We start from the raw sequence: 11,303 nt of genomic DNA, 5'->3' as shown, positions 1-11,303 counted from the left end.
CCCCCGACCCCCCTTGCTTCTCACCAACTTCTCGACTCTTCTCTGGCTCCCTGTAGCAGCAGCCCTCGCAGGGTCTGTGGGCTGCCCGTGCCCCAGTGTCCTCTGCATCCCGTCTGCTCCCGACTCAGCCCGGCGGCCTGGCCCTGGGGGAAGGAAGGATGGTTCCCGAGGTGAGGGTCCTCTCCTGCTTGCTGGGACTCGCGCTGCTCTGGTTCCCCTTGGACTCCCACGCCCGAGCCCGTAAGTAGAAGGGGAGGGATGCGGCCCCTGGAATGTGCAGGACCGTGCGGGAGCCTGGACCCCGGGCTGCCGGGACAGCCATCCAGGCAGCACCTGTGCCGGGAGGGGTGGAGACTCCTCTGCCGACCCGTGTGGACTGGAGAGGCTGGGGGGCCGGAGGGGCTCGGCCGGGCTCAGAGCTGTGGGGGATGGTTTTGTGGGCCTGAGGATGAGGGGACTGAGGGCAGCAGGGAACTGTGCTTTGGGGGCACATAGGGTGGGGGAGGCTTAATATTCCCAGTAGAGAGTCGGGTGTGGTCGGCCACAGGTAAGGAGTGTGATGAAGAGGGAAAGCCTTTTGCATTTGGAAAGAGCCCTTGGAAAGAAATAAGAGCTAACTAGCAGAACCTGCACAACACCGCAATGAGGTGGGTATCATCACTTGCATTTTCCAGATGAGAAAACTCAGGCTGAGCAAGGAGAAGGAACTCGCTAAATCGTACAGAGCTAGTAAGCCATCCAAAGCCAGAACACTCTCATTCAAACGCTACGGTTTTCCTCTGCCCCACAGTGTCTGGAAGGGACCCTCGGTTGGCGTTGTGAGATTCTAGGAGGCAGCAGGGCACAGTGAGATAGATCAGGGTCTTCATCATCGCACTTCCTGTTGGGTACCAGCTGGTGGGAGGCAGTCACGGAGAGCACCTCTCTCACCCTCAGTTTCCTAATCTATAAAATGGGAAGTAAAAAATCCTAGGACTGTTGATAGGATTAAGTAAGAGAAAATAGGTAAAGCCGCTAGCACAAGACTGGTGCATGGTAGCCTCTCAAAAAATATCAGTTCCCTGAGTCCTGCTCTTCTCTTAGACATAGTACAACCCTCAAATGAGTTATATAATCTCTCTGAGCCTCAGTTTCCTCGCTGCCTTCACAACAGGCTGGTAGACCCCCTCTCCATCCCCTACCAATCTCTTTGAATGCCGTGAGGATGGGAAACCAAACCAAAGATTCTATTAATGAGAAGGAAGGAGCTTAGGTCATGATAAAGACACCAAGGCCAAAGAGGGGTGGGTGGTAGCTGGCTCCAGGTCCTACCAGGGCAGAACCTGGGATTAAGACTCCAGTTTCCCAACTCTCAGCCTGGTGCTGAGTCCTCCCCACAGCTCAGCTCCTCTGTCCATGCATTTCTTTTGCATGTGACTTTCTGGAGCTGGTGGTGCTGGATTCTGTTTCAGTGAGCAGGCTTGCCAGCAGCATGAGACTCATAGAAATCCTCAGGAATAAGGAGTGTGAAGAGCTCAATGTTGGGTTCAAGTCCTGGATCTGCCCCATAAGCTGGATGACTTTTTTTTTTTTTTTTTGAGTCAGAATCTCATTCTGTCACCCAGGCAAGAATGTAGTGGCACGATCATAGCCCACTGCAGCTTCGACCTCCTGGGCTCAAGTGATCCTTCCACCTCAGCTTCCTGAGTACCTGGGACTACAGGCAGGCACCACTACACCTGGCTTTTTTTTTTTGGTAGGTAGAGATGAGGTCTTGCTATGTTGCCTAGGCTGGTCTTGAACTCCTGGGCTCAATCCTCTTGATTCGGCCTGCCAAAGTGCTAGGATTACAGGCATGAGCCACGGCACCTGGCCTTGGGTGACATTTTATAGGTCACAGCTTCTCTAAACCTCAATTTCCTCATCTAAGAGAAATACTAACCTGGACACTGAACATTTGGGAGGATAACAGGAGGTAATGTGTTATAATGTCCAGCATACATAGTGCCCAGCATAATGCCAAATTCTCAGTAAATGCCTCCTCCCCATCCTTGAACCCTGCGGGTTTCCTGCTAACACCAGCCTGCTGTTTCTTAAAAGAGACTTTGCACAGGATGCCTTCCATGCCTGCCTCCCTTTCACTTGAAACCTTGTTCTTATCCCCCAAGGCTTTTCTCCAGATGCCATTTCCCTTGGTGCATCTTGGGAAGATGTCCTAGAACTAGGTGGTTGTGCAGGACTGCTCATGTCCTACCCTCACCCTCCACTCTGCCTCCCGTATCTTGCCTGCCCTTACTTAGGTCACGCTTCTTCCAGCACACTCTCCCTGGTGACTTGATCCTCTCTGATCTTTCCTCCTCCATGCCTCCCTGGCCTGTACCTCTCAGTAGGTCCTGCCAGTATTCCATCTCCTCTATAGCCTTGTAAATATAGAGCTCCAGACATGTGAGAAAAAGACACGAAGCCAACTCATTAGGGTGAGATGGATTGGCATTCACTGGGGAATGTTATGATTCTACGATGTCAGAGCTGGAAGAACCTTCGAAAATCATCTGCTTCTGCCCATCAGTTTACCTATCTTTAGAGTTAAACTGAAACCCAAAAACGAGGGGTCACTTGCTCAAGGTCACACAGCAAATTTATTAAAGAAAAGAACAGAAGTTGGAAGCTGTAGCTTTTACCTGTAGTCCCAGCTATCAGCTACTTGGGAGACTGAGGCAGGAGGATCCTTTGAGCTCAGGAGTTCAAGACCTGTCTAGGCAATATAGTAAGACCTCATCTCTAAAAGAAAAATCAAACAGATCTGGACCTGAATTTCTAATTTGTCACTCGTTAGCTGTGTGAATTGGTAAAAAAAAAAAAATTACTTCTCTGAGCTTCATTTTTGTCTGGTGCTGGTCATCTATGAATCTAGAAACAATCCTGTAGTCATTTGCCAGGATGGTATTTGAAGGTCTCTTATGAAGGTCCTCATCTTAGTTTAAGTGAGATCTCAAACCTTTTGTGGGGGAGAAAGAAAAATCTCCTGGTGACATCTTAGGTGCTTTTGAAATTGGTGCCAAATTCTCAAGACTATAGAGTGTTGGTCTCCTGAGGTGGCCAAGCACTGCAGAACACCAAGGGCCTGTGGGCACCCATAGTGACTTGCACCTCAGTTCAAGTACAAGGCTATTTCAGCAAAAGTTTTTCTATCTCTGACTCTGTTTGCAGCCATAGATTGAACCCTGATCCTAACAGATCCTAGATTGAGTTTCAACCCTGATTGCACCCCCAGGTAGACCCCTGACCCAGGATGGGTCCCTGACCTGTTTACTGACCAGGCTGAGCCACTCGTCCCCTCTAAATAGTTTTCTAACTCTTTCCAGTGCTTGTTCCCGATTCTTCTCAGCTCCTCTCCTTCATGCTCTTCCCCGACTAACCATTCCTTTTCGGTGCCCAGCATGAGTCTGCTTCCCTCCACCCAATGCTGCCCTCAGGAGAGATTTCAGTTACTAAGAAAAAACATCGGTCCCTCTGTTCTTCAAAGGTTTTGTGTCTTACGGGAACTGAAGCAGGCGATGGAGTCCCAGACCCTAGAAGCAAACAGGGGAAAGTGAGCACCCACGATGTGGTGTGGAGGGCAAACCGGGAATCAAAAAGTCAGGGCTCCACTCCTGGCTCTGCCACCTATTCTGACTGGGACCCTGCCTCTCTCTACCTCTCTGTTTTCCCACCTGTAAAGTCAGAGGGTTGGACTCAGATGGATGATCACTGAGGACTGTTATAGCTTTAACAGCCTGTGAATCTAAGATACGAAGATCCAGAGATGTGGTCTTGATTCTGAATCTGCTTTGACTGTTGGAATAGGGAGTTGGGAGAGTGTAGGTACCCCTGCCCTGACAAACCCTCAGACACCAGGAAAAAGTGCCTGGAGGGCCTGGGGCAGTGGGTGTAGTGGGAGACCCACCAGTGGGGACCCTGCGCTGCTGTCCAGCTTATTGGCATCCCTATCCACCTGCCCGGTGTGAGGCGGTGGCAGGCACCTGGATGAAAGCCTGAAGTTCAGCTCCAGGCAGCCCCTCTCTGCGGCTGACTAGGCCGTTCTGCACCTCCCCTTTCCCACCAGTAGAGGTCTCTGCCTCACTCACCAGCTTCCAGGCTGCTGAGCCGGAGCCTGGCGACAGCTGAGTGTACGCTCCAGCTGTTGCACCTGTTCCAAGACTGGCCTCTCAAGTTCCCCCATCCGCCGAGCACGGCGCCAGGCTCTGGGAGAAGGACCTGGAATCCCTTGCACTCCCCAAGAAAAGGACTGGCCTGAGGGTGCTGTCCCTGGGAGGTGTAGTGCAGAGACCGCTGCAGGCAGACCCCTGTCTCTGGGAAGGACTCAGCCCCATCCTTGTATTCCTGAGTTCTTTCTCATGCTTCATCTGAATCCTTCTGTCTGCTAGTTAGAGCCATTTCTTCTTGTCCTGTCTCCTAGGGGATGGGTGTCCCTACGAGCATCCTCTCCAGATCTGAAGACTGGCATTGGAGTTTGTAATGGCATGAATCAACAGTCTTAGGCAGGTCCCGATTCTTCTTTGGGACTCAGTTTCCACATCTGTAAAATGAGGGGACTGGGCGTCATCTCTTAGTCCCTAACTTTCTAAGATTCTATGACTCTAAGCATGTATGTCCAAGGCAGAATAGATTGTGCACAATTCCATCCATACCCCCTGCCCCTTGACAAGTAACAGAGCTGCCTTTCCCGGTTGGCCCATTCTCTCTTTTGAGGCCCTTTTATGGTCCTGTACATCTGTCATGTGCCAGATGCAAGGCGTCAGGTTCAGAGAAGTGCAGTGCCTTTCTCTAGGTTGCACAGCGTAGCCACTGAGTAGCAGAGGTTTCTCTCCATTCCCTTAAGAGGCCTCCCCCATCAGGTGCCAGAGCCCAGAGTAGAGCTTATGTCTCAGGGGGGAGCAAGTTTGTTTGTGTGAAGAGGGAACTATAAATAAACAGAGAAAGTATGGCTGCGTGGGTGTGCGGGAGGAGATGTAAACGTTCTCACATTCCCGAGCAGTCTGGCTCACTCAGGTCTCCTGAGTTCTTGCGGGCTAGGGACAGGCCAGCCACAATGTTAGACCTCTCTCCTCTCACCCCAGCCACTCCTTGTCCATTTTCACAGTCTTACCCAGCCTTCTTTTCAGCCCAGAAGCTTCTTTCTGGTTGTCTTTTCTGCCTCCTACTGGGGAAGAATTCCCAACCATATTACCCACTCCTAACTGGCATCCTACAAGCCTTTTTTCAGAGCTTGAGGTTTTCAAGTCAGACTGTGGGATGAACTTGGATGGAGAGAGTTTGGAAACTCTGACTTAACACATGAAGATCATGGAGTTGCTTGTCCCCTTAGCTGCCCCAGTCTCCTAACCTTTTGGTACTTAGTGTCATTCAGCTTGGCAGGTAGCTTGAGGGTTCAGATGGTAGGGAGCCAAAAAGTGGGGGTCAAAGCTAATTTAATGAGATCTAGTCCTTGCTCTCAAAAATCTCACACCTCAGCTAGGCATGGTGATTCACACCTGTAATCCCAGCACTTTGGGAGGCTGAGGTGAGAGGACTGCTTGAGCCCAGGAGTTCAAATTCAGACTAGGCAACATAGTGAGACCTCATCTCTACAAAAATAAAAAAACTAACTAGGTGTGGTGGCACACGCCTGTAGTCCCAGCTACTCATGAGGCTGAGGCAGAAGGCTCATCTGAACTCAGAAGGTTGAGGCTACAGTGAGCCATGATCATGCCACTACCCTCCAGCCTGGGACAGCTTCAGAGTGAGACCCCAACTCAAAAAATGAAAAGAAAAAAAAAAGAAAGAAAGAATCACACAGCTTAGTAAGGAAGAAAAGCCTACTTGATCAGTACTTTTTTTTTTTTTGAGTTGGAGTCACTCTGTCGCCCAGACTGGAGTACGGTGGCCACTCCCGGCCACCGCAGCCTCGGCCTGCTGGGCTCCGGTGATCCTTCCGCCTCAGCCTTCCAAGTAGCCGGAACTACAGGCGCACGCTACCTCACCCAGTTAATTTTTTTTTTTTTTTAATTGTAGAGATGAGGTCTCACCAAGTTGCCCAGGCGGGTCTCGAACCCGCGGGCTCAGGCAATTCACTCACCTCAGCCTCCCAAGGCGCGGGATTACAGGCTGAGCCACCAAGCCCAGCTTGATCAGTACTTCTAATCCATTGTGATGAAAAATGTACTAGAGGGCTGAACTCAGTTCTGCAAGGGAGGCAAGTGGCTGGAAGGTTGAGGCAGCTTCACAGAAAGGGTGACAACTGGGCCATTGCCTTTCTAGACTGGTGTGGCCTTCTGCTCTTCGACCTATGGCTGTTACCGTGTTTCTTGGCTTTGGCTCCCTCCCCTACCTTAGGAAGGTGAATCTCCTCTTTTTCTCTCTCTCTGTCTTTCTCTAATTTACTTTCTAAATAACCTATATTTTCTAATCTAAAAAAAAAAAGAAAGGGTGGCATCTAAGCAAGGGTGGCTTTGGATGGATGAGAAGGAATTGGTCAAACACAGGAGATGAGGACTCACTTTCCAGTTAAAGGAAACAGCACGTGTGCAGGCACAAAAGTGGGAAGGAGCCTGGGGGGCTGGTGGAAGAGTGAGGAATTCAGCAAGAGGAGTTGAGGCTGAAAGCAGGGATATCACAAAGAATTTTGCTGGAGAAGCAGGTCAGAGTCAGCCCGTGTCTCTGGGGGGCGGCACAGTGACACTTGGAGTCTGTCTGGTAAACATTGCTGTCCTGAATTCAGATTATATCGACTAAGTTCAATCACTGCAAGTCATCTGCCAAGACAGGTAAAGAGCTTTGCCTGCAGCCTACCCTGGTGAACGTTTCCCGTGGGAAGGGGAGATGGTACCCAGCACACCACAGCCACCTCAGTGTCCTGTGTAAACCACGTCCACTCCCACCTCTGTGCCTTTGCTTGAGAAGTCCTTCCCCTCCTGCAGCTTGTTAAATCCTCCAGGATCCAACTTGGGCATTTTCTCAGAGACGCCACCCCAAAGACCCTAGGCTCACCCATATCATAGTATTTGTCAGACTGTTATGGGTTATGTCTCTCTGTCTTCTTCATTAGGCCATGAGCTTCCTCTGGGCGGCCACTGTGTCTTATTTAAGTCATGCACCAGGCCCATGGATGAGTATACTATTTGATTTACAAAAAGCTCAATAAATAAATGAATGATGGGAAGTAATATGACTATAGCAGTTCACCTTTATCTGCAGTTTTACTTTCCAAGGTCTCAGTTCCTGGTGATTCACCTCAGCCTGAAAATATTAAATGGGAAATTCCAAAAATGAAGAATTCTTGAGTTTTAAGTTGCATGCCATTCTGAGCAGCATGATGAAATCTCTTGCCATCCTGCTCTATCCTGTCTGGGATGTGAGTCATCCCTTTGTAAAAAGCCTGTCCATGTTGTAGACACTCCCTGCCTATTAGTCACTGAGTAGCTGTCCCAGTAATCAGATCGACTGCTCAGATTGCTGTATTGCAGTGCTTGTGTTCAAGAAACCCTTATTCTCGTAATGGTCCCAAAGCACGAGTGTAGTCACATCGGCAACTCAGACATGCCAAAGAGAAGACATAAAGTGCTGTCTTTAAGTAAAAAAGTGAAAGTTCTCATCTAAATAAGGAAAGGAAAAAAATTATATGCTGAGCTTGCTAAGATCTAGAGTAAGAATGAATCTTCTATCTGTGAAATTGTGAAGACGGCCACAGAAATTCATGCATAGAGTATATAGGGTCTGGTACTATCTGCAGCTTCAGGCATCCACTGGGGGTCTTGGAATCCAAATCCGAGGATAAGGGGGGCTACTGTGGTACTAATGATGAAAGCATTGACTGTCTTTTGTGGCAAGTGCCCATATCACCCATGCGTTCAGGTCCCAAACCTCAATCCCATCCTTGACTCCTCCTTCGCCATCTTTACCCCCATCCTACCCAGTCTATTCCAAAGCCTGCCCACAGTACCTACGAAGTGTTCCTCAAGTCAGGAATTTACCCATTGGCACCACTTCCATCTTGGTCCAGGTGTCGCATTCACTCAAAATAGGATGACCGCAGTAGCCACTCTCTGGTCTCTCCACCTCCAATCAGTTCTCCATTACTGTGACCAGAGTTCCCTTGCATGGGACTCCCCCAGTTTAAAGTTTTCTATGACTTTTCTTTGCCCTCAGTGAGTCTCTGCCTCTCTCTCCAGACTGATCTCTTACCTCTCACTCCTGCCTTCCTGTTCTCTCCTCCAGCCTTTTGAGCCACTTTCACTGGTGTATCCCAGCGAGGGGTCTGTGGGCACAAGGTGATATCGAGGAAGACTGATTTGGCTTGTGGGTGGGCCTAGAAGAGTTCAGGGGCCCAAAGGAAACAGGATTGGTGAGTTTGTGAGGCCCGGGACATCTGGCCTCAGTGTGGACTATGATGGTCATGCCCTGAGAGGTGCCTGGGACTGCTGCATAGAGTTTTGGGAGTCAAAAAAACACCATGAGAGACAGACTGTTATGCAAGTGTGGGGTCAGTGTCCAGATATGGCTTTTGTCTGCTTGTTTTTAACCTACTATTTAATTGAGCATATAATTTATGTCAGGCGTTTAGCATATTATGTATATTATCTGACTTAATTCTACAGTAACCATAAGAGGTAGAGATTATTACTAGTTCCATTTAATAGATGTGGAAACAGAGGCCTGAAATGTTTGGGTAACTTGTCTATACTCAAGCTGCAAATAAAAGCCAAATCCATGATTTGAACCACAGTCTTTCTGACTCCAGAAGGTCCCTGAGAGACGGCACTTTTGGTCTCCGAGATGGGGAGAGACACGTGGGCACAGGGGGGTGGGAGGTGGGTTGGGAGAGGAAGTAGGGCAGGGTCAGCGAGGAGTGGGAAGGCCACAGAGGACCAAAGGGGGCGTATGGGAAGGGAAGGAGGTGCCTCCTCCATGATGTCACTGAGGAGTGGCCCCACTGGCTCCCTGAACCTCAGCTCAATCCACCTTGGACCCCCTGAGAGCCTGGGATGTATGGAACCATGAACACATTTGAGAATCACAGACTCTTGGAATCATAAAATCTTAGAACCATAACGTCATACAGTTCTAGAAGCCTTGTGTCCTAATGAAACGTGGGTTCTTAGAAATATGGAATTTTCAAATCTTGAATCTTCGAAACCTGGAACTGTAGAGTCTTAGAATGTTGAAGTCATAGATTCGTAAGCTATCAAGGCAGAAAGTCTTTGGGGGTCATAGTTCACACTCCTCCTTATTTAGCAAATGGGAAACTGAGGCTCAGAGAAAGGAAGAAAGAGTCTTTCTGAACATCACACTTTGAATTTGCAGGCTTAAGGAGCTTGAGCTCCTTCCACTAGCCATGTCCAAGGCCTGGGGCTAGTGCCAAGACGGCAGGGACTGAGGTGGCCTGCCACCTGGCCTCCTGCCTGGTTTTGGCATGGCCTCGGGCACTCACCTCCCTAGAGGAAGAGTGAGCTCCAGGCAATGCCACCCTTCCTTGTGCCTCTCACCTTTAAGGGTGTGGGGGGTGGGATTGTGGCCACAGGAGGCCTCTTGCCAGACCCCCCACATGCTCAGTCTCTGCCAGCTTTATTGGTGGGGGGAAGGGGCCTCCCAGCCTAGGTGCTGGCTGAGGCATTTTTTATGTCTTCACGCTCTGAGCAGGCGATGAGGTGGAGGGGGTGCCAACTGGCACAGGGGCCCAGGCTACAGGGCTGCTCCAAGGAAGGTAGGATGGGGTTTCTTCAGCCATAGACTGAGACTTAAGGTGGTGGCAGTGTTGCAATCACTCCCTCCCTGGTGGGGGAAGGGGACTAAGGAAGAAAGACATTATTCACTCCTTGGAGGGTTGGGCTGGCTCCTACCAGCACCCCAGCTGGGCCTGTGTCCCACCCGCTCTGCCAGTGGAGGCTGAGAGATAAACACAGCTCACTTGATATGGGCCAGCCGGGCCCTGCTGCCTTGCTGAGGAATGTAAGGGCCAAAAACTTTGATAGCCCCTTAACTTTGAGGGGTTGGGAAGGAAACGGGGAGGGAACTAAACCGTGTGTCTTATGGTCCTCAGTCGCCCTCAGAGCACAGACTGAAGGCATCATGACAATGACAATGGCCTCAGATCTTTGTCCTGGAAGGCCCAAGAGGGCACAGCAGGAGAAGGATGAGGAGCCAGAGGGAGGCTGATTTCAGATTTAAAGAAAACTTGCTAAAGGGTAGGAGTGGCCCCTGAGCTCCTGTTCTCTGGAGGCATGTGCCAGGGGCCAGTCCCCAGTGCTGAGAGGGAATTCCTGCACTGAGTGCGAACCCTCCTTCCCAGCTAGCATTCTGCTTTCTGTGTTCTGTGATTCTGAGTTTAAAAGTCTAAGAGAATGTGATTCAAGAAGTTTGAGAGCCCATGTTTCCAAGATGCTTGAATCTAGAAAGTGGGAAGGAGGAAGGCAATTTCTAGATTTTAGACCAACAGGGACCAAGGAGAAAAATTAGGGAGCAGGGGATAGTGGCCAGTGGGGCAGGGAGAAGACAGAGCCTTCGTTTTCTCATAATAATGGTAACAGTCACAGAGACATTGCAAGCAGTGTCTTTGTGGTTGGTAGGATAATTATTATAATCATAGCATTCAACTAAGTGTGAGGAACTGCTTTTCGTAAGCATTATCAAATTAATTTTCAAAACAATAGTGTTAATGAGGTACTTAGGTAATTTCTGTAAAAAGTTTGGCCCTGAGAAGACAGCCAACAAATGTTGGTTCCTTTCTCCATATTTCAATTGCATTTAAGAAACCTTTGCTGGCACGTGGCTTGTGCTGGGCCTCCCAGTTCCTCCTGAAAAGAGATGATTGGGAGGTAACTCCAGGTAATGGGAAGTTTTTCCATAAGAACTAGAACATTCCTTCTGGATGGTGAAGGTCACCAGGGTGCCCTTGGGGCGTATGGTTGGGGGGGGCAGGGCAAGAGGCTGAGGGGCAAGACACAAGACTGCAGCGTTGGACCGGGAGGCCTGACCGGGAGGCCTGACCCGGGACTGGGTGGACGTGGGTGGGGGGTGGGAGCAGGAATGGGTGGATGGGCTACAGGAGGTGAGAGAGAGGTGGTTTCAGGACGGCAGGACTGCGGGAGAGATATCTAGCCCGCTGAAGAGAACAAATGATTTCCGTCCTTTTAGAAGCATTCATCTACATATTGACAACTGATGTGCAGATTATCAAAAAATCAATTGACATGCCAATCACAAATCACTGTAGTAGCAATAACCAGTTTTCTTTTCTTTTTTTTCTTTTTTTGAGTTGGAGTCTCACTCTGTCGCCCAGACTGGAG

At 49.7% G+C, this 11,303-nt stretch overlaps 1 protein-coding gene across 3 annotated transcripts in view; it reads left to right on the top strand.

Moving 5' to 3' along the window:
* Positions 1–56: 56 nt before the first annotated feature.
* The window catches only part of CHRDL2 (chordin like 2), a 33,815-nt gene continuing 22,568 nt past the window's right edge, over positions 57–11,303 (top strand). For all 3 annotated transcript variants that reach the window (XM_008048491.1, XM_008048490.1, XM_008048492.1), the window contains exon 1: positions 57–240. In XM_008048491.1, the coding sequence (XP_008046682.1) occupies positions 159–240 (82 nt within the window). In that variant the 5' untranslated portion in view covers positions 57–158. The remainder of the gene's footprint in view (positions 241–11,303) is intronic.

This window comes from Carlito syrichta, unplaced genomic scaffold (assembly GCF_000164805.1).
Source record: "Carlito syrichta isolate Samal-C Ts95f unplaced genomic scaffold, Tarsius_syrichta-2.0.1 Scaffold123684, whole genome shotgun sequence".
NCBI classification, from domain to species: domain Eukaryota; kingdom Metazoa; phylum Chordata; class Mammalia; order Primates; family Tarsiidae; genus Carlito; species Carlito syrichta.
Note: the sequence above shows the minus strand (reverse complement) of the source record. Positions and strands in the feature narration are given on the sequence as shown.